Raw genomic sequence first — 24,009 nt, forward strand, 5'->3', positions numbered from 1 at the left:
GTACCCTCCCCCAAAATAGTTATAAACCTTCCCGGGAACTATGAGAAGGTACCCTGTTAAGGAGAACCCGATCGGTTCAGCGGTTAGGGACATCCTTCGGTACAAACACACAGACAAACAGATAGATATCCTGTTACTTTAATATAAGGATTAATACTTGTAATAATGATTTATTACTCACAGGGGCTAAAATAAAATAGAACTGTAAAGAAAATGGGAGACTCAAGCCCTGCACCACAGCCACGTAGTGAGGTAAGCTTACCATTACCTTTTCATGGACGGGTTCACGCGACTGTTAGAATTCCGGTCTAATCAAACTAATCTAAGACGTTAACAGATTATGTTATATGATCTTTAAATAGATGTATATATGTATTAAGATCTATAAGTTAGAAAGAATTTTAATGTTAAAGGGAGATTTAAAATCTGCATCAAATTTTAAGGATTTTTTTTTTATAAAATTCGTTTTTTTTTGTATATTTCTTTATTTAAAAGCGGAAATACAATTTAAGTTAGTTAATTTTGACATCTGTGATTGGTGGATTGAAAACTACCTGCGCTCTAATTGGTTGATTGATGTACGACACTTCTCCAACCAGAGCGCAGATAGTTTTCTATTGGGTGATTTTCAAAGACCCAATTAAGAGTTGGCACAAGGTCATTGTGATAAGGAGGAGGTACTGATATTTAACCTCTTTCCCCTCTAGTGTTTTACTCTAATATATGAGCAACATCATGTAAGTGGGAGGGGATTGTCTTGGCCTAAAACAGCCGCAACTCATATCTATGCACAGATAAGTTTCTCACACCAAAGGTTGTGCAAACAAAGTGTTGGCTGTCTGCAATAGTTGATCTAAAGGGTGTATTTGTTTTGCATTGGATACCCTGTTTAAGGGGGGCGGAGGGGAATATAGATATGTGGGAAGGAGAAAAGATTAGTAATGAAAACATATTTTCCCCGCCATGGAAAAAAAAGTAGGAAAAACTGTGAGAGCAGGAAAAAAATTGACAAAATAAAGTCTAGGGACTGAAAACATTTCCCCATTTTCCCCCCTTCTTAGAGGGAAAAAATAAATGTGCAGAATATACACCCCTGTACTATATTACAGGACCATGCCAAACTATTGGACTACGGATTGGATGCCAAGGTGGCAGACAGACTGGATTCCATCTTCGAGACAGGTTGGTCACTTTTTTAGCAGCGATCCTTCCAGGGATCTGAAGTGATAAGACAATGGCCGATAAATTCATGAATGATGTACATCCCCAAGGATGATGAACAAAAATATCCCTTCTGTAGATTACAATTAGTGGTTGAAACGTTAAGACGCTGAATTTAATGTAACAAACAATCAAAATTAAGTAAAAGTCCTCAAAGTTCGTAAGGCAACGAATAAGTAAGCCCAATTTCCCCTCTCTCCCTGGAACCATCTCTATAATTCTCTACCAGCGGCTACGCCCCCTTGAGGCCTCTAACGGGAGGGTTGGAGTCGACCCTCCCCTTCCTTCAAAAGATTTTTTTCTAAAAGTATCTATATAAAAATTGGGATCTACTGCAGTTCACGGTAAAATATTGCTGGTAAGCAATATTTCCAAAAATCTATGAATTTTAAAGGCTGCTAGCTGCCCAACGGCTGAACGTACAGATCATACCAGCACACCATTTTAAGCGGCATAAGAAGGGCTACAAATAATTTGGAATAGCCAAGATCCAATTATGCATAGGGAATGCTTCACTGAAGAAAAAACGCGTAAAATAGGTCTTTTTCGCGCATTTCTCTGCACTGCGAGATAATTATGAATTATTGATTTATGGCTATTCCAGATTATTTGTAGGCCTTCTTATGCCGCTTAAAACAGTGTGCGGGCATGATCTGTACGTTCAGCAGTTTGGCAGCTAGCAGCCTTTAAAATTCATAGAATTTTGGAAATATTGCTTACCAGCAATATTTTACCGTGAACTGCAGTAGATCCAAAAATTGAAACCTAGAGCAATAATTCTAATTGTCAATATTAATGCATGTTTTATGGGAAGCTATATTTTTCTACGAATTTGAGCTTTCTAGGGGGTTTAAGAATGTCATAATAGTTATTTCTCGCATTCTATTATAAACAGCTTTCCGTGGATATAGAATGTACAATTATAAGAATGTACATTTTTATATTCGTAGAAAGCTGGATATAATACGATGCTAGACATAGTTTTTTCGTATGGACCGGATTCGAATAAATACGAAAAATTATAATACTAAGTTTAATGAGGAACTCTAGTCTACAGGGAGTAAGGCAACATTGGGCTCTTTATTCCCAATCTAATTGCGTTTTCTTATTTGTTGGCTAAACACCTTTGGGACTTTTATTGAATTTTGGTTGTTTGGTTCATTTAATTTGGTGTACGACCACTATTTTTAACTGGTAATAAGGGTTAATTTTGTGTATCATCATTGGGAATTTATTGGCCATTGTCTTATCCCTATAGATCCCTTGGAACTCGAAATAGATCTACCCACTCCCCCTCTTTTTCTTGAACATTTTTGTTATGATTAGGAAAGCTAAGCCACGCTGATCTTGATCAAAGAGCTCTGGATGCGCTGAAAGAATTTCCTGTTGAAGGGGCCCTGACTGTTCTGAACCAGGTATTTTTTACACGATAATAAAATGATATATTTCTATCGCATGTTTCAGCCCTATACATGAGAACACAAATGTAAATACAACAATGCTATACTATGCAGCGTTGTGGAGCCGGAGCTGCTGAGTCGCCATATTTTGCCGGAGCTGGAGACGTTATTTTCGTTAAAAAACGGCTCCGGGTTAGCTAAAAAAAGAGATTTTTATTAAGAGGGGGGTAAGTTTTTACGTAAACAGGGAGTATAGGCTATCTTTGGACTGAGAGGATAGATTATTAGGGATAAAATCATTCTTATATAATAAATTTTCCCAAATTTTAAGATTTTTTGGATAGGCCTCCAGGTTTAGGAGCTGCAGGCATCCAGTTGCCCTAGACCGGTAAAAATCAAAACCAAAATTTAAAAAAAAAATTGTAGAGTTAAAAGACATTTGATATGACAAAATATGCATATTTTAAAATGTTATTTACATATTTGAAGAAAAAAGATGCATACATTGTATAGTAAGTTTACCTCTCAAAAAAAAAATAATTTTTATTTTTACCGGTCCAGAGACCACCTGGATGCCTAAAGGCTCCTGAACCTGTAGGCCTTTCCAAAAAAATCTTTAAACTTGAGAAAATTCATCATATTACAATGATTTTTTCTTTAATAACCTATCCTCTCAGTCCAAAGATAAAGCCTATACTCACTGTTTACGCAAATGTGTCAAAACTTCCCCCCCTCTTGGTAACGGCTGTTAACGCAGATACTATGGTTGTATCCATATATATGAGAACACTAAAGCTAAATCTGTAATATTATTATTATTTATCCAGTTTGTTGACTCGAACCTGGAGCACGTGGCCAATAAATCTGCTTTCCTTTGCGGAGTCATGAAGACATACAGGTTCAATAGTTTTATATTTACATCAGGCAGGGAGTACAGAACTTGTGATGAGTTGATTTACGTCCCCAATTCCTATTGTAACCTTAAAAATTATTGGTGGAAGATTTTGGACACTGCACAGTTAGCTTGAATCAATAACATTTTTTAAAAGTCCTCAAAGTTTTTCATTCAGCAAATGAGATAAGGCTTTTATCTAACATTGGGTACCCGTGTAATTTACAGTCCATTGTCTCCTTCCTCCCTGACACCCAAAGTTTTATTAACACGGTTTTTTGTGGCTTAAAAACTTTGGGTACTTATCCGTGTATGGGGGTATAACTGCTCAACAGGTACTTTTAGTGAAATTTCTTAAGAGGGGGGGGGGGGGGTATATTCTGCATGGGGATCCTAGGCTAAAGGGGGGGGGGGAGGAAGGAATAACAAATATGTGGGAGGAGAGCGAAATTAAAAAAATTAATCTTATGCAGAATATACATCCCTATTTCCTAATTATGATGTCATTGTGGAGGCAACAGATCTATAGTATAGATGTATATACAGACAGACAACTACCTCCCTTCCTATTTCGTTGACCCTTTTAGTCTGCTTCTAAATTATTTTCTGCTACTTGGTGATGTTAATATAAGCGACACCATTGGTTGATTTTCAATGACCCATTAGAAAGGTTGCACAAGGTTGATGAGATGGGGGAGATACAATTATTTATTCCTAATAAGGGAAGAGGAATTGATATTTTAAGTAATGAAATACATTTTAAAGTGGTCGCATTCTTAAACTCAATTTTTTTCCGTCAGAAATTGTTTTAAAGTACACTTTATCTGTTGCATATCCCCTCTTTGTCTAATTCCGATGAGCCCGCCCTATTGTACAATGTACATCCCTGTTTCCTAATTATGATGTATGTTGTTGTTGTAGCCATGATTCTCTCAAGTTAGGACTCAAATGCACAAGGAGACTGGAAGTGAGAATCCTTTGGCCAATCTTAGATTGGTAAGCTTCGCGCACAGCTGATTGTATTCTATGTTACATTACAAGCTGACCCGCAATTCTCGTTGAAGCTACTCAATCATTACATCACCCTGGCCTAGAGTTTTTGCAGGTGTTCCATATTAAGCCACCCTAATTAATGGCACTCTCATACGAGGAGCATGGATGAGGGAAAGCATGGTTAGAGCTGCTTGATTTGTAGAATCCTATCTTCCTACTAATCTCCCCCCTTACAACCCTAGGGCATCTTAGGGAAGGTTGCGTGATCATAATCTGACAAATTGCGACAGCATTTGTCAATTAAGTTTAAAGTCTATGTGGGGACTTGAACTCGGTTTCTCCCAACCACAGCGTAGTGCGCTAACCACTACACTATGAGACACCCCCAATTATGATGTATAGGCAAAAGTCTCGAGCAGGAGTGCTGCACGCTAACAATGGCGCTATGTCTCCCCCTCAGCCCAGAGGACCAGATGAACAAAAAATCAAGGAACAAGTCAATTCCAGAACTTTATCGAAAATTGAATAAAGTACCTATTCCTATTTGTTTTAAAAACAGATCTGCAGTATAGATGAATATACAGATTGATAACTCCCTCCCTCTCTTTTTAAATGACCTTTTTTGTCTGCTACCAAATTGTTTTCTGCGACTATGCTGTGTTAATATCCCCGACACCATTGGTTGATTTTCAATGACCCAATTGAAAGTCGGCACAAGGACATTGTGATGTGGAGAAACAGTTATTTAACCCTTTCTCCTTATAGTGTTTTACTCTAATGTTACAAATAAAACTTTAAAACGGGGTTTACCCCTAACCCCCCTAAACGTATTTGGGTTTGCCCTAGGCACCCCTCAAAAATTTTATAGAGTAAGAGTAAATACTCTGATACCCCTCAAATTTTTTTACAAGAATTTTGAGACCCCTGTGGGGTCTATTTGCAGTAATCTAACCCTGCGAGGATAATCTGACCTAAAGTAATAAACAAACGATAAACTAGCCCATTTTGAATTAATTTGAAAATAATGGTGTGTGTGTGTGTGGGGAGGGGGGGGGGGGTTATTAATTCCTTGCTCATAAGATTATTTTGGGTAATTTATTTTGAGAGCGCAATAAAAACACTTGAATTGGCCGCCAAACGAACAGGACATCCTTGACCGCACTGGGTACAGTCTAGACGTGACAACTGGACAGAGAAAGTATGGAGGTCCCCCACCAGACTGGTCAGCTCCTCCCCCTGGCCCTGGATGTGAGGTAAGGTCTTTGGATGTTACGTATAGATCATGCTCGCACAAAATTTTAACCCATAAAAGAAGGCCTACAAATAATCTGTAATAGTCATTACCAATACTCAAAAATACACATAAATGCGCGAAAAAGACGTAATCTTTTTTTCTTCCTTTTTTATTTATTGGCCTCCTTTGATCTAAAGGGGGAGGGGATTAAATAACTGTATGTCACCCTTCACGAAGATCCCGTGCCGACTTTCAATTGTGCCTTTGAAAATCAACACAGCCATGTTGCTAAAAAGAGAAGAAAGCAATTTATTAGAAGACGAAAAAGGTCCCCAACAGGGGAATCCAGCTAGTTGTCTGGTTATACATTGTATACTTTTTTTTGCCAGGTATTTTGTGGAAAGATTCCTAAGCAGCTGTTTGAGGATGATTTGATTCCAGTGTTTGAAAAGTGTGGAACTATTTGGGACCTCAGGCTAATGATGGATCCTATGTCAGGTATTTCCCACGCTTCATTTTATTTTCCCATGCTTCAATTTATTTTTCCGTGTATCAATTTATTTTCGATGACGGGTAAATAAAATCTGAAATATAAATGACGCAAGTGAGTACAAAATATATACGCATATTTTGGTCAATTTTGGTGTTTTTTTAAAAATGCTAAATATAATGATAACTATTAAAACAATTTTTAAGTATAACTTTTATCTTATTAGGATAACAATTAAAAAAGAAAAATATTTTTACTATATGCAATTCGTGTTCAAACACCTAATTGAAAAAAATAATGCAAGATATAGCTTTTATTTTAAGATAGACTAGGGGCAACGCCCCCTAGAAGCCTTCAGGTATTATTAAAGTGGGAGGGGGATAAGTCAACCGCCTTTCTACTTTTTAATTTGAGTTTTAATAAAAATATTATAAAAAAATTTTAGGTAGGGGATTTGAAATTGGCGCATTTGTATATACACCAGTTAATGCACAAAAATAAGGGGGGGGGGAACAAAACAAGTTTTAAAAAATCCGAGATTTCGAACTACTGTCATCTTATTTTCTCATGCTTCAATTTATTTTCCCATTTTTTATCCCCTGCTGAAATTTTTAAAAAAAATTTCCCCTTCTAATTTTTCCAGCAACAAAAAAAACTACGTGGTAGAAAATTGAAATACTTTCAGATATTAACCAATTATATGCGGTTCACTAAATTAAGTTCAAATGCATTTCTTGCAACTACCCCTTTCAGATGTAAATTCGAATTCTAAATGTCATATACTTATTGATTACGAGATGGTTGCATTAACCCCCCCCCCCCCCCGATTTTATATCCTTCTTTCTTTTCTTTAAAAGGCCATTGAACATCTGCTTCATTTTTTCCTTTTGTGCTTTGCTTCTTATGTATGCTATACACGATTTTTTAGCATGGATGAGAACCAGCTTTAATCCAGCGGACATTAATCGGTTTCGAAGCCATACATGTAAATTTGTTTAGGTTTGAACCGTGGATTTGCTTTTATAACCTACACTACCAAGGAAAGTTTTATTTTTGTGTCCGCTACTTGTGAGGCGAGTGAGTAACTAGGTTCTCCCCGCAGGGTCAGTAGCCCTAGGGATATCAAACCGAGTCACTATTTCAGTCCAAAATTGTGGGATCTTACGGGATAAGACAATTCACCATGAGTTGATGTACTGTACATTGCAAATTGTAAAAAACAGATTACTTTTTCTGTTGATTAAAATTAGTAATTGGTTGAAAATTTTGTACACATTAAAATTAAACAACCAAGTTAAGGGAGGGGGAGGGGGTAACCAGTGCTTAATAATGCAGGCATCTATAGGTATAAAACAATGGTCGATAAATTGATTTACATCACGAATGATGGTACAAAATTTTCCCTTCCGTAGATAACAATCCGTGGTTGAAATGTTTGGACATTCAAATTGAAAAAACAACCAATCCACAAAGTTAAACAACAAATAAGAAAACGTTATTTTAAAACTTTGGGGACTAGTGCATTAACAGCCCAATGTCCCCTCCCTCCCTGTGTAAAAGCAAAAAATTGGACATTAAATAAAAATTGTTGATGAAACTCCAGGACGAGGCCAGGAAAGCTGTCGAGGAATTGGATAAATTCGAGATACAAGAACGTAGAAGGATCAAGGTAAGAATAATAAACAAGGATGACAACATTTATAAGAAGCGAATGTGGATGGACAAACGTTTTAAGCGAGTTATTTTATGCAGATGTTCAGTGTCATAATAAATGAATGTACATAAACCTACAATAAAAATACATTATGAAACCGTTTAGTTAATAAGTGACCGACATACTGGCGGACTAAGTAAAGGGGGGGGGGGGGGTTAATGCAACCATATCGTAATCAATGTATAAATGTCACTTAGAATAAGAATTTCGATCTGAAATTTTGTAGAGTAATCCTTGGTTAGTCTATTTTCCCTAAATCGAACAAAAAGTTGGTAAAGTAACGGCTGCCGGCTCAGCCGTTTAGCCGTTTTGGGGCTTTTTTTAGGGCAAAATTATCGAAAATAACACCAATAAACTTTTTAAAAATTTCTAGTACCAGCTGTTTTATAGCTAGAATCGTTTAAAAAAGGCTGGTAGAAGCTATAAAATGCCAAGAGTATCATTTGTAGACCGAATAATGTAAAACTATCATTCAAAAAGTTGATTCCTCCGTAATTAATGATGGATTTGCCCTGAAAATAGCTAAAAACCGGCTTAAAGGATGAGCCGCTAGCCGTTACTTTTTCCAACTTTTTATTCGATTTAGGGAAAAAAGACCTTCTAAGGATTACTCATGCAAAATTTCAAATCGAAATTCGAATTCTAAGTGCCATTTATTCATTGATTACGAGATGGTTGCATTAAAAAAAAAACCTTATATATTTGGAATCTCAACAAAGCAGGAAATCTTCATAAAAGATTTCACCCGTCTATGTTGATTAGCAGCCGAGAAAATCATGCTTTTCTTATCTAGACTTTCTATTGGTCTATTTAGTAATATTTCATCTAGACTTTATATTGGTCCTATATCAGGGGTGTATATTCTGCAAAAGATTTATTTTTTTCCCCGGCTGCAAAATTTTTTGTTTTTTTTCCCCTCCCAGTTTTTTCCATCAAGGAAGGAAATAAAATGGAAAAATATTTTCAAAACTCTTTATTTTATTCGTATTATAAATATTCTTTTAGTTTTTTTCACCAAAAGGGTGAGAAAAAAAATGCTTCCAGTTCTCTTAATTTTTACATTTTTCCCCCAACCACATATTTTATATTCCCCCATCCCCCTCAGCAGGGTCAATTAAAAAATATATACCCCTGTCCTATATAGTAATAGGTCATCTAGACTTTGTATATTTTAGGGATGGCAATCCGTCAAATTTTTGGACCAGATTCTTATCATTGGTGGATTCCGGATTTTAGCAATATTTTAAAAGGCTTTTTTTTAAATTAAAAAATTTAAGTGCTACATATGTCCTAAAAATTAATGTTCTTGGTGTTCTCTATAATTCACTTCCGAGAATCGAACCAGATTTTAAAAGATTTTATATATAATGATGATAATCTTTGCCTTCAAAAAGGGGGAGTTGAAAGAAAAAACTCAAGACGCTAATTTTAGCCTACCAATTAAGAATCCGAATCCGCTATTAAAAAACGGATTCGGATTCCAAATTTGACCAATAATTGGGCGGATTCCGGATTTGGATACGGATTGGCAACCCTAATATATTTATTAGGTGAACATCAGTATTCCTAACACCAGAATCTTTGTTGGTAATATTCCCAAGAGCAAGACAAGAGAGGATATTTATGATGCATTCAACTCTCTGTCTGCTGGCCTTGTTGAAGTTATTATTTACAGGTACTATGCTACGCCTCTAGGGGCATTTGAGGGGGGGATGAGGTCGACTACCCCCTGTCCATTTTAGTTTTCAATTTAAAAATAGAAATTACATAAAAGTTTAGTTGGGGGATAAATTTTTTCTCGGGGCGATTTCTCTTGGAATGGTGGTGGTACCCTCCCCCAAAATAGTTAAAAACCTTTTAATGACATAAGAGAAACTACATATCAATTCAGCAGTTAGCAAGATCCATTGGTACAGACACACAAAGACACAGACATCCAGTTACTTTATTATAAGGATTATTTGGGGGCAACTACCTTTTTTACCCTGAAGAGAAATACCCAATTAAAAAAATACTCCTCAAAATTCGCATACATGAGATTTTAACAATTTTTTCAAAACTAAAGATTAATAAAGTTGTTTAAGATGAAAAGTAATAGCAGGGGGTGAATGCTATCGTCCAAAACGGGAGAAACTCATTACCATGCACACTGCACAGTTAGGACTTCCAGCCAAAGGCTGTGCAATCAAAGGGTTGGTTGTCTGTATTAGCTTGGATGTTTACAATGTAACTGTCTTTGTCCGTTTGGATGAATTATGGATAACGCCATCCCAGGAACTATGACAAGCTTCATTTGTAAAGGAGAAACCCCTCTTCACTTTCAATTGTAGTTTTTTTTTTTAAGTAATTTTTTTCTAGAGGCGAATTCTCTTGGGAGTGTGGTGTTACCCTCCCAAAAATAGATATAAACCTTTCCAGGGCTATAAGAAGCTGTTATGTAAAGGAGAATCATATCGGTTCAACGGTTTGCGAAATCCTTCGTTGCAAGCAAAAAAAAAACTTTACTACTTTATATTATTCAAGAAAATAGCTTAAAACCACCACAGGACTAATAGATAAATTCCCTGAAGAGTAGAATCCGATCGGTTCAGTGGTTACCGTGATCTTAAGCTTCAGACGGACGGACGGACATACATCAAGCTACTTTGTATTAAATTAGCGGCTTCGCCCCTAGCCTCTAGGGGCTTTGCCCCAAGAGGTGATAAAAAAATTAAGGCGAAAATCGTAAAGGACCAAGGAAATCTCCTTCAAAAGAAAACGACCAAGGAAATTTTCTACAAAAAAAATAAAGGACCAAGGAAATATTCAGCAGAAAAAAAAATGGGGGGGAGGTTTGTTTTTGGGGGGGTTTGGGGTGTCCCAGCCCCAAGGAAATAGCTTAAAACCACCACAGGACCGATAGGTATATACCCTGAAGAGTAGAATCCATCGGTTCAGTGGTTACCGTGTTCTTAAGCTTCAGACGGACAGACATCAAGCTACTTTGTATTATAGATAAGATATTTGTTTAGTTCTCCCAATGACAAGAAGAAGAATCGTGGATTTTGTTTCCTGGAATATGAATCTCACAAGGCGGCCAGTCTCGCCAAGAGACGTCTCGAGACTGGCAGAGTTAAGGTATGTTAAGAGTTAAGACTCTAGGGAGCTAGGTGTCGCTTCGGGTACTAGACCTCTCTCCACGCACCTTGGAACATACATACAATACTTATGATTGCGGTGTAAAGCGTCCAATCACCCATCAGACAACCAACTCTCTGAGATGCACGACCTTTGTCTGAGAAGTCCCAACTGTGCATGGTAGCGAGTTGCGCCTGTTTTGGGCCAAGTCATTCCCCCCCACTCTTAACTATTTACGTCACGCATCTGACATAGTAGCAGTGGGAACCATTTTTAACGTCTTTAGTTATGTCGCAGTGTCTGACCGAGATTCGAACCTATCACCTTCCCGACGACGAGCGGATGCGCTACGTGTTGAGCCACGGTCGCGGGTTAGGTATGTACGGACATGCTGAGCAATAGCAAGAAAAGGAGGGGGCGGTTGTGACACTGTTTGAAACCTAAAGTACAGGAATTTAACTTAAAAAAAGAGTTACAGCAATGAAATTTGGAATGACAGTCGCCTTAAAGAGGTACAATGGGGAACTGTGAAGAATAATTGGCGAAACCGCCGTTTTCCGCCGAAAAAAAATTCGGTGACAGTGGCGGTTCCGCCGCCGTTTCTACACAGTTTCACATTGTACCTTTTAAAAGCAACTGCCATACCAATTTTAAGTGCTGTAACTCTTTTTTAGTTGGTTTCATTTGACTTTTAGTTATGGTCTCCAAAAATGTCACAAACGCTTTTATATATGATTTTTTTGTATAATTCTTTATCTAAAAGCGTAAATACAAATTAAGTTCATTAATTTTGACCAATAGGATAGGGGGATTGGAAACTACCTGCGCTCTAATTGGGTGAATGATGTACGACACTTAAGTTTCACCAATCAGAGCGCAGACTTTTTAAATCCACCAATTACAGATGTCAAAATTAATTAACTTCAATTGTATTTCTGCTTTTAGATAAAGAATTTTACCAAAAACAAATTTATAAAAAATCCTTAAATTTTGATGCAGATTTCAAATCTCCCCCTAACATTAAAATTCCTTCCAACTTAAATATCCTAATGTCCATATAAAACCAGGGAGCGAGTTGACAGTGGGTGTTTATTACACACTAGTCCTCCAAGTTTTAAACAACAATTTCTTATTCGTTAGCTTCGGGGACTTGATTTTAACAGGTTGCTTAATCGTAATCAACAGAGGGGTTAATTTTGTGTTCAATCATTGGAAATGTACATCAATTTATTAGCCATTGTCTTATCCCTTTAGATCCCCGATCTCATTCATTTTATGAGCTCCTATTTAAGATAGACAACAGAGAAATGTTATGTAAAGATTTAGACAAAAAAGCAATGAACATCCAGTCATAATTTGTATGGTCCGTTTGTCTGTCGGTCATGCTTTTAAAGACAACCTGCCCCCTCCCTTTTTTAATGACTACTGAACAACTGTTCTATAGGGTCTAAGGATGAACGAAGAAGTGACAAACGTCGGAGTGGACATAACCTTACCATTTTTATATTATTATATTTATATTATTATTTGTATATTCATATCTTAAATTAACTTTACCTGACATGGATCTTAAAATCATTTCAATGGTGCGCCAAATTGGGGTGAGCCAACTTTCCACCAATGAGAGCACAGCATTTTACGAAATGCCGCGCTGTGATTGGCTGAAATTCGGCGCACCCCGATTTGGCGCACCATTGAAATGATTTAAAGATCCAGCTCTGTATATAAATATCTAATAAACGTAATATTTTAGTTACTCTGACGTTGGTAGCTCCTGCGTTTATCCTGGAACCTTCTATAACACGATTATATTCATGATTTTGTTGCCTAGCTATCCTGGTTTTTTTTGTGAAAGGGGAAGGGGGATTTTAGAAAATATACACAGCTGCCATGATAATTACTAGCGGTTACACCTCTAGAGGCCTCTAGTGGCATTTAAATTTTTTATTTTATTCTAAATATCTAATTTGAGAAATAATTTGTCTATGGTCAATCAGCTGTTAAATTCATGTCTCTACGCAGCGCCACTACGCTAGCGACACTATGCGGCGGGAATATTTCATATTTTTTCGATTTTATTGTGATTTCTCTTGGGATGGTGGTTGTACCCTTCCCCAAAATAGTTATAAACCTTCCCAGGACCTATGAGAATCTACCCTGTTAAGGAGAACCCGATCCGTTCAGCGGTCAGCGAGATCCTTCGGGACAGACAAAAAACGCTTACTACTTTATATAATAGGATTTTACTTTTCAGGTTTGGAACTGTGATATAATCGTTGATTGGGCAGATCCCCAGGTATTATTCTTGTATACAAGTAACAGGATGTTTGTCTGTGTGTGTGTGTGTCTTTGGATCTTGCTAACCGCTGAACCTATATGGTCCACCATTCCATTGTAGCTTCTCAAAGGTCCTGAGAAAGTTTGTTAAATTATTATTGGGGAGGATGCCACCACTCCTAGAAAAAAGTTATGACCCCCCCCCAAAAAAAAAAAAAATGGTCATACCTACATTGTAAAACTATTATAGGTAGAGATGCTTTGATCAAAAAATTGTAACTAGGTCGATAGTTTTTCTTTGAATCCGTAAGTCACACATAAAGTGGGTATACAAGTGATTCTAGGCACCTTCCAGCCGTGATTATAAATGTTTTTTTAGTGAATATACTAGGGTTATGTTTAATATAAAAGAAAAAACTTTTAAATGTTAGGCATTTTTTGACTATATATCAAATGTTTTGTTGAGTTCAAACTGATGTGACGATATTAAAAATAACCCTAGTATATTCATTTTGATATCTTTGATAGGTGGATAGAAAACTACCTGCGCTCTAATTGGTTGAATGATGTACGACACTTAAGCTTCTCCAATCAGAGCGCAGATAGTTTCAATCCACCAATCAAAATTAATTAACTTGAATTGTATTTCCGCAATTAGATAAAGAATAATACAATAAACAAATTTTATAAAAAAAATCCTTAAAATTTGATGCAGATTTCAAATCTACCTCTAACATTAAAATTATTTCAAACTTATATATCTTAATGAATATACTAGGGTTATTTTTAATATAGTCACAGCACTTTGAACTCAACAAAACATTTGATATATAGTAAAAAAATGCCTAACATGACCTCCTTTTGGAGATACTGCTGGAAGGTGCTTTGAATCACTTGCTCTCGTTTGTGCATACTCCTCTTTAAAGAAAATCCAACAGGGATCTAAAGGGATAAGACAATAGAGTATAAATTGATTTACAACCCCATTATACTATTTAGAAAGCATAACAACTGAAATATCAGCGAAAAAAATGACCCCCTTTTGGTTGTTTAGGTGGAGCCAGACACAAAGATCATGTGTCTGTCTGTCTGTCTAACTGTCTTTCTCTGTCTAACTGTCTACCTTACTGTCTGTCTAACTAACTATTCAGATGGGGCCGGACACAGATCATGTCTCGTATGAAGGTGTTGTACTGTCTATTTGTCTGTCTGTCTAACTATCTAACTATCTAGGAGGAGCTGGACACAGAGATCATTTCACGTTTGAAGGTGTTGTCTGTCTACCTGTCTGTCTGTCTACTTGTCTTTCTCTGTCTTTCTGTCAACCTGTCTGTCTGTCTAACTAACTAACTATTTAGGAGGAGCCGGTCACAGAGATCATGTCACGTGTGAAGGTTTTGTACTGTCTACCTGTCTGTCTGTCTAGCTGTCTGTGTCTACCTGTCTGTGTCTGTCTGTCTGTCTAATTATCTAACTATCTAGGAGGAGCCAGACACAGAGATCATGTCTCGTGTGAAGGTGTTGTCTGTCTACCTGTGTGTCTGTCTACCTACCTTTCCGTCTGTCTGTCTACCTGTCCGTCTGTCTGTACTCTGTATGTCTGTCTCCCTGTCTGTATGTATGTATGTCTTCTGTCTACCTGTCTGACTGTCTGTCTAATTATCCAACTATCTAGAAGGAACCGGACACAGAGATCATGTCACGTGACGTGTGTCTGTCTGTCTGTCTGTCTGTCTAACTATCTTTCTATCTAGGAGGAGCCAGACACAGAGATCATGTCACGTGTGAAGGTGTTGTCTGTCCGTCTGTCTGTCTGTCTAACTATCTAACTATCTAGGAGGAGCCGGACACAGAGATCATGTCACGTTTGAAGGTGTTGTCTGTCTACCTGTCTGTCTGTCTGTCTGTCTGTCTGTCTGTGTCTGTGTCTGTCTAATTATCTAACTATATAGGAGGAGCCGGACACAGAGATCATGTCACGTGTGAAGGTGTTGTACTGCAGAAATCTGGCTGCTGAGTGCTCGGAAGATGATCTAAGAGAAATTTTTGAGGTACCTATTCAAAATCGCCGAGTCTTATGATTTTTCTCCAATTTTAAGAATAGATTGGAAATTAAGGGGGGGGGGTTAGTTTATCGTTTGTATCGTCACTATCGGCTTCGCCCATAGCCTCTAGGGGCTATGCCCCAAGAGGTTTGATCAAACAAACTTTTCGTATTTTAGATTTAAAAGAAAAATTTTGCGAAAAAAAATATTTGGGGGGGGGGGGGGAGTCGACCCCACTATTTTAATTTTAGTTTTAAAATCAAAAGTGTTTTTTTTTGAGGGGGGTATTTTTTTTTTGGGGGGGGGGTGTCCCGACCCCCAAGAAAATAGTTATGAACCTTCCCGGGTCTTATAAAGCTACCCTGTAAAGGAGAATCCGATCGGTTCAGCGGTTAGCGAGATCCTTCGCAACAAACAGACAGATATCGTTCTACTTTGTATTTATCGTTATAACTTTAGGCCAGGTTAGTTTTTATAAGGTACTGTCACACTGTGTAGATTCGCATGGTTTGGGCAGGACAGACAGAGGAAAAAGTAACCCCCTTCACTGTGGAAACTGAAGGGATAATACAATGTACGATGAATTAATGTATATCCCTTGTCCCTGATGATTTTAAACAAATTACAAAATTAACCCTTTTGTAAAGTTAACCAACTCTGTATCGGGCTAAAATTACAATCTGCCCCATCCTCTTTATTCATAATGGATTAACTGCCCGACCAATAAATGCGGGGGGAAATTGTAACCTAAATTGACGACAATTTTTCTGCTGTTATATCATCCACGTATATTCTACATCCATTTCTGAATATAATAGATGATTAGGGTTGGCAATCCGGATTCGGATTCTTACAAAAATCCGCCCAAAATGAAACGGATTAATCCGTGGATTCCGGATTCTTATTTTTTTGACGGATTTTCGGATTCCGGGGTGCGGATTCTAGCATTATTTTAAAAGGCCTTATTTAAAATAAATAAAGGGATTAATTTACCGGGTACTGGGAAGAACCCAGGAATAAGGTATAACCAACAAGCAAAATAAATCTAAAATAATATTTGGGGGGCAAATGTAGAGGTCGTCAATTTTACGATGTGTTGCCTCCCAACGACAGCTAAAAAACACGTATAGGTTTCATGATTTTCTTCCGAATTAATTTCGTTATTGGTATGAGCTGGGAAGAACCTAATTTTTTTTTTATATTTTCACAGTAGCTTTTCTCCTATTTCTAGACCCAACACGGCCATTTTCTAACCTTTACTAAACCTAACCTAACCTAAAATAAGCATGAAAAGCCACTGTGAAATGAAAATATTCGGACCAAAAAAATCAAATTGCTAATTTTAGCCTAACAATGAACAATCCGAATCCACTAAATAACGGATTCCGGATTCAAATTCTGGATTAAAAAATTGGACGGATTTCGGATTGTAAACCCTATAGAAGATAATCTTTATTTAGCAGGGATCGGAAGCCGCGCGTAAGCCGCGTGTAAGCCTCAGTGAAATCGTCATTTTATCACTATAAAATTTAGCTGGATGTATAAAACTGTCTCTTTAGTAGACAATCCTTCTTTCAAAAATTTCTTTTTCTGCTCACAAGCAGGTTTAAAACTGAGGCTTATGCGCGTCTGAGGCGCGGCTTCCGAACCCTGTTATTTAGACGTATGGAACTATTGAACGAGTGAAGAAGATCAAGGACTATGCCTTTGTTCACATGGAAGAGAGAGAACAAGCTATGAAGGTATAATACCTCTATATAATATTCAGTATGGCTTCCAAACCGATTAACATCCGCTGGATTAGAAACTGGTTATTAGCCATACCAAAAAATCATGTATAGCATCGTACAGACAATTTTCCATGAATATCAAAATAAAAATTTTAGTTTTAATTTTATAATTTTTTATTTTCTGCGGAAAGCTGTTAATATTGTAACTATTTATTTTTGCATCAACATTCTTATGTACATGCCCAATAATGATACACAAATTAACCCTTCTGTAGTTTTTAATTTATAATTGAAATGTGGTATCCGCCTAGGTTAAATGGCAGACACCAGAGTTCAAATGACTACGGCAGTGCGAACAGACGTGGACACCTATACTATAGAGAAGCTACGCTTCTCTAGCAATCACTAAATAATAAACAGAGTCTATTCAGTTGTTCCTTTATTCAGGGTCTAAGGTTTACTAAAGTTATATACAACAAACAATAAATACACAGATAGGAATAAGTAATCATAAACAGAATCAATATAATACATATACAATAGTCAGTTTGGGCAATAATGATCCCCCATCCCTGGAAAGGGTGGGGGGAATTAACAATACAGCTTAACCATAATAAGGCTGTCAGAATCTATCATTAATTTTAGGCATAGGGAGGGGGTCGGCAGACCCCTTCCCCAGGACTCGGGGGAGGGCCCTCGGCCCTTCCCCGAACCCAGGTCAGGGTTGCCATAGGCATGGCTCACGGTTGCCGAATACCACAGAAACACTCAACTTATCGAACAACAAATCAAAATTAAATAAAAGTCGCCATAGTTTTTAAGCCAAGAATAAGAAAACGTTATTATAAATAATTGGGAACTCGTGTAGTCCCCAATTTTTTATTATACCTAACTTTTTTTATTTGTTGACCTAATAACTTTAGGGACTAGTAAATTTTGATTGGTTGGATAATTAAGTTGAGTACTCAACCACTAATTTGAATCTACATTAGGGGTAATTAAGTGTGTAATCATTATTAGGGATGTACATCAATTTATTGGCAATTGTCTTATCCCTTTACGTCCCTGGAATGAAGAAGATTTATGTGTGTAGGCTATGGAAGCTCTGAATGGAACCCTGGTGAAAGAACTTGCCCTGGAAATATCCCTGGCTAAACCTCCCTCGGATAAGAAGAAAAAGGAAGAAATGCTACGCAGGCGTGAGGATAGGATGATGCAGGTAGATATATAGATAGATAGATAGATAGATAGATAGATAGATATATAGATATATAGATATATAGATATATAGATAGATAGATAGATAGATAGATAGATAGATAGATAGATAGATAGATAGATAGATAGATAGATAGATAGATAGATAGATAGATAGATAGATAGATAGATAGATAGATAGATAGATAGACAGACAGACAGACAGACAGACAGACAGACAGACAGACAGACAGACAGACAGACAGACAGACAGACAGACAGACAGACAGACAGACAGACAGACAGACAGACAGACAGACAGACAGACAGACAGACAGACAGACAGACAGACAGACAGACAGACAGACACACACACACACACACACACACACACACACACACACACAGACACAGAAAGTCACACACAGACAGACAGACACATACTGGCTGGCTGGCATTAATGTAATGATTTTTATTTATTATTAGTGGGAACATACATACAATGCGATGCATAATTTTCAGTATGGCTTTGAACCGGTTCTAATCCAGCGGATATTAATCGGTTTTGAGGCCAAACTTGAAATTGATTCAAAAACGCTCTATTGGGATTTTATGTCTGTACATGAAAGGATGGCAGTACTTTTTTTTTCTTCTCAGTTTTGATAAAATATTCTACAATTAGGGTCGGTCCGTCAGTCCGTCACGGTTAGTTATTTTGGTTGATTTAGGCATGTTAGAATTATCCTATCGATTTCAAACTTTGAATGATTCAAGGTACATTGTTATAAGCGAAGCATCTCTCTGATTAAGCACTAAAAAAGTAAGTGTGTCCTTAAATAGTATTATGTATTTATGCACTTTTGCAACAAATTTACTTACAATTTTGTTTATATTTATGCAATAATATCTGCTTATTCAGTGTTACTGTTCGTTTGTCTTATTCTGACACTCTACAAGTGGTTATGTTTGTTTGTCTTATTCTGACACTCTACAAGTGTTAATGTTTGTTTGTCTTATTCTGACACTCTACAAGTGTTAATGTTTGTTTGTCTTATTCTGACACTCTACAAGTGTTAATGTTCGTTTGTCCTTCAATTTCAGAGCTTCGCTTTTATGGATGTTGTCACCCTTGTTACAAATATGTTCAGGCCATGACCAAGAGTATGTCAATGTCTCCATTCGGTCCCGCCATGTTCCCAGGCTACGCAGCCCTGCCTGGGCTGTATCCCCCACATCCTATGCCTGGGCGCAGGTCAGCTTTACAAATACAAAAGGGGTAGTTTCACGAAATGCATTTGAACTTAATTTAGTGAACCGCATATTTTTTGCTAGTTAATGGGTTAAACTATATTTATATGGCATATAATTGAAAGAATTTCAATTTTCTACCACGTAGTTTTAAAAATACCAAGACTTGAAAATCGTTTTTTTGTGATATATTAAATTCAAAAAGTCTTGATATTTTAAAAACTACGTGGTAGAAAATTGAAATTCGGCGTTATCCTGTTACAAAATTTTTTATCAATTTGAAAATTTGAGTACCCCCCCCCCCCCCCCCCCCCCCCGACAGTCTGGATAGTCTGCGGGAGGAGGAAAAGATTTGGACACAGGAAAAAGGCAAGCTTCAATTTAATTCAATAACGTGTCCGTGCTGTGTGGGGAAGCCGAGCGAAGCGAGGCTTCTCCACAGCACGGACACGTTATTGAATTAAATTGAAGCTTGCCTTTTTCCCTTGTCCACAACTTGATGTCGGGGTACTCTAATTTTCTAAATTTCAAAAACTATTTTAGGTTAGGTTAGGTTAGGTTAGGTTATAGGCTAGGGAGCCGAGCGCTGCGGCCACGGATGTTCGTTGTCTGGGGTACTTTAATTTTCTAAATTTCAAAAAACTATTTTAGGTTAGGTTAGGTTAGGTTTTAGGCTAGGGAGCCGAGCGCTGCGGCCACGGATGTTCGTTGTCTGGGGTACTTTAATTTTCTAAATTTCCAAAAACTATTTTAGGTTAGGTTAGGTTATAGGCTAGGGAGCCGAGCGCTGCGGCCACGGATGTTCGTTGTCTGGGGTACTTTAATTTTCTAAATTTCAAAAAACTATTTTAGGTTAGGTTAGGTTATAGGCTAGGGAGCCGAGCGCTGCGGCCACAGATGTTCGTTGTCGGGGGTACTTTAATTTTCTAAATTTCAAAAAACTATTTTAGGTTAGGCTATTTCTTTTAAATATTGCTACGCAACCCACAAATAAAATTGTTCTTGCTAAAAATACGCGGACGAGAGGGAGAACATAAAGGGGACTGGGAAAAGGGGGTTGTTGGTCAGATGGGAGAGGAAAGGGGTAAACAATACAGTAAAAAAACGCGGACACGGAGCGGACGAGAGGGAGAACATAAAGGGGGCGGGTATAAGGGGGTTGTTGGTCAGATGGGAGGGGAAAGGGGTAAACAATACAGTAAGAATTCTGTATATAAATAGACTGAAAGCTTGAAGCTGTTTGCTAGTCGACTGCCTTGTAGCGAGGGACTGAGATCCTAAACTGGTTGGCATGGTTGACTAAGGAGGCAAGGCAAGGCTCGTGTCTCGCCTTATATACCCTCCCTCCCTTCCTCCTGTCCAACCTAATAATAGTTTACTTAAATTATTATTTTGTTGTCGGGGGGGGGGGGGGGTACTCAAATTTTCGAAATCGCTAAAAATAATACTAAGAGGAATATATGCTATAAATGTAACCAATTAACCAGGAAAAAATATGCGGTTCACTAAATTAAGTTCAAATGCATTTCGTGAAACTACCCCTTTAGGGTTGGCAATCCGAATCCGGAATCCGTCCAGTTTTTTGACAATTTTGAAATCGGGAATCCGTTATTTTAATATTCGGATTCTTAATTGTTAGGCTAAAATTAGCGTCTTGAGTTTTTTGTTTTGTCCGAATATATATCTTTTTAGTAGCGAAGCTACTCTATAATTCACTTTGTCCGTCCGTCAGTCCGTCAGTCAGTCCGTCAGTCCGTAACGCTATGGGGGAAATGGGATTTACTCAGGTCCTATAAAAGATAGAATGCTGAATTTTTTTGACAACATTCCCATCATTAAGGAGCACAATTGACTATAAAACATCATTGGCGTTCGGACCGATTTTTAGCAGGTTTTAGGCTATTTTTATATTTTTCACATTTTTCTCCATATCTTCAGTGTTTATGGTCCGATTTTCAAATTTTTTTCAGTTACAGATATTAAAATTAAATTTCCCGTCGTTTAAAGGAACAGCCATGAAGGCCAGACTGCCTTTTTAGCAGGTTTTAGGCTGTTTTTTTATATATTTAACATTTTTCTCCATATCTTCAGTGTTTATGGTCCGATTTTCAAAATTTTTTCAGTTATAGATATCAAAATTAAATTTCCCGTCTTTTAAACAAAATAACCATGACGGCCAGACTGCCTTTTTAGCAGGTTTTAGGCTATTTTTATATATTTAACACTTTTTTCCATATCTTCAGTGTATATGGTCCGATTTTCCAATTTTTTTAAGTTAAGGATTTAAAAATAAATTTTTTTGTGGTTTTAATAAAACAACCATGACGGCCAGACTGCCTTTTATCAGGTTTTTGGCTATTTTTTTATGTTTTACATATTTCCCCATATCTTTGTATATTTTGATGCAATTTTCAAACTTTTATGGGATATCTGTATCAAAATAATTTTTCTCATTGTTATGAGCATCTTTAATATAATTTACTTTGACCATCGTCATCATGCAAAATAAAACAAGGTTTCATGTTTATTTTATCCAATAAATCTATTCTTGATTTTAGTAAAAATCTTCAAAATCTACGTATTCCAATTGACGATTTTTTGTGCTTCGCTACTTATGGATGTTGTCATCCTTGTTTTTTAACTAAGTCATTTTGGCTGCTGTAGGGTCTAGAAATAGGATAAAAGCTACTGTGAAATTATGAAAAATGCAGCTTTAGATTCTTCCCAGTACCCGGTAAAATTTAATCTCTTAATTTATTTTTTAAGAAGGCCATTTAAAATATTGCTAAAATCCGGTATCCGTCCAAAAAAAAATAAGAATCCGGAATCCACTGATTAATCCGTTTCACTTTTAGGCGGATTTTTGTGAAAATCCGAATCCGGTCCAAAAATTTGACGGATTGCCAACCCTAATATTATTCAAGGGAGTCATTTTTTCGCGTATTTTTCGTTGGATGTAACCTATACGTCAAATGTTCTTATTGAGTCAAACTTTCAATAGGCTGTTAATATACACTAGTCCCCAAAGTTCTCTTATAACTTTTTTAGTATATATTTCACGCCAGCTTATACCAACAACGAAATTTATTTGTGGAAAACATCACGAAACCTATACGTGATTTTCAGCTGTCGTTTGGGGCCAACTGTTTGTAGAATTAACGACTTTTTTATCTGCCCCCAATTAGCTTGTTGGCTATAAATTATTACTGATTTCAAGCTACCCTTTTTGGGTATGGTCACTTTCGAGGCAACGCCTCTTAAGGGGCGTTTCGTCGTATTTTCACAGTAGCTTTCCCCTAATTCTAGCCCTGCGGGGCCAATTACCTAACCCTGCGGGGCAATCACATAACCCAACTTAACCAAACCTAACCTAAATTAACCTATCAAAGCCATTTTGAAAATACGACGAATCACCCCTTAAGGGGCGTTGCCATGAAAGGGACTATACCCTCCTTTTCTATTATAGCTATAAACCGATGGGTATGCGTGGGGCTGGGGGACCACCCCGTCCTGGAGGGGGTTGGGGGGCCGGTGGCGCGGGGGAGGGACCCTGGGGAGATGGCAGTGGAAACTGGGGGGGCGGTGCAGCTGGAGGACAGAGAGGAAACTCAGGATATTGGAATCAGGAAATATATTCATAATAATCGACATTACTTTCTTCTCTCAAATTTTCTTTCTGACTTTATTGGAACACAACGTTGTTTTATGAAAATTGGCGGCCGATCCCAAAAAAAAATTTCAGAATTTTTTTTTGTTAAATTAGACAATATTTAATTATTGAGACAAACTTGTTAAAAAATCCCCTTATATTTTTACTCGACACTGTTTATGTTTTCTAGAGTTGGGGACATGTTTTTAATATTAAAATCTAAGTGTCATGAGCAAATATAAGCTGTAAACTTTATTTAAAAATGACAAGTTTTTCTCAGATCATTCTAAATTGCGTCATTTACCGAGAGTTAAAATCGGCGGGACATAGCGGTTTTCAGCGGCGGTTTCAAATTGTACCTCAGTAGAGCAACTGCCATACCAAATTGTTAGTGTTTTACACCCTTTTAATCCTTACAGATCGTGCCCCAATTCGCACCTTAATAGATCAGGGGGGGGGGGAGGCTAATTTACGCCCCATCCCCCCTGATCTGTAAAGGTCAAAAATCTTAGAACACATACCTTTACAAAGAAAAATGAGCTGAAAAAACGAGACATTTTTCTACATTTTAAATAATTTTTGTATTATTTGTTAAACATTACCTCACTCATTAGATGCCTAGTTGTAGTACAAACAGATCTATATTGTAGATGTATATATAGACAACTACCTCCCTTCTTTTTTCGAAGACCTTCGTATGCTTCTAAATTATTTTCTGCTACTTGGCTGTGGTAATGTAAGCGACACAATTGGTTGATTTTCAATGACCTAATAGAAAGGTTGCACAAGGTGGTTGCGATGG

The 24,009-nt window shown here is 37.2% G+C and overlaps 1 protein-coding gene across 5 annotated transcripts in view; it reads left to right on the forward strand.

Moving 5' to 3' along the window:
• The window catches only part of Syp (synaptotagmin binding cytoplasmic RNA interacting protein), a 32,885-nt gene that overhangs the window by 891 nt on the left and 7,985 nt on the right, over window positions 1–24,009 (forward strand). For all 5 annotated transcript variants that reach the window (XR_013875532.1, XR_013875533.1, XR_013875530.1 and 2 more), the window contains exons 2-18: window positions 181–252; window positions 1,110–1,182; window positions 2,548–2,636; window positions 3,449–3,519; window positions 4,909–4,994; window positions 5,650–5,759; window positions 6,130–6,238; window positions 7,230–7,268; window positions 7,832–7,899; window positions 9,495–9,619; window positions 10,956–11,061; window positions 13,316–13,357; window positions 15,291–15,389; window positions 17,045–17,125; window positions 18,207–18,332; window positions 19,459–19,562; window positions 23,025–23,181. Coding sequence is in view for 1 of the 5 variants with exons in the window: in XM_080150098.1 (XP_080006224.1) it covers window positions 214–252; window positions 1,110–1,182; window positions 2,548–2,636; window positions 3,449–3,519; window positions 4,909–4,994; window positions 5,650–5,759; window positions 6,130–6,238; window positions 7,230–7,268; window positions 7,832–7,899; window positions 9,495–9,619; window positions 10,956–11,061; window positions 13,316–13,357; window positions 15,291–15,389; window positions 17,045–17,125; window positions 18,207–18,332; window positions 19,459–19,562; window positions 23,025–23,181 (1,524 nt within the window). In the remaining 4 variants the exon portion in view is untranslated. The remainder of the gene's footprint in view (window positions 1–180; window positions 253–1,109; window positions 1,183–2,547; window positions 2,637–3,448; window positions 3,520–4,908; window positions 4,995–5,649; window positions 5,760–6,129; window positions 6,239–7,229; window positions 7,269–7,831; window positions 7,900–9,494; window positions 9,620–10,955; window positions 11,062–13,315; window positions 13,358–15,290; window positions 15,390–17,044; window positions 17,126–18,206; window positions 18,333–19,458; window positions 19,563–23,024; window positions 23,182–24,009) is intronic.

This window comes from Acartia tonsa, chromosome 15 (assembly GCF_053477335.1).
Source record: "Acartia tonsa isolate MP-2025a chromosome 15, ASM5347733v1, whole genome shotgun sequence".
Taxonomy (NCBI): Eukaryota; Metazoa; Arthropoda; class Copepoda; order Calanoida; family Acartiidae; genus Acartia; species Acartia tonsa.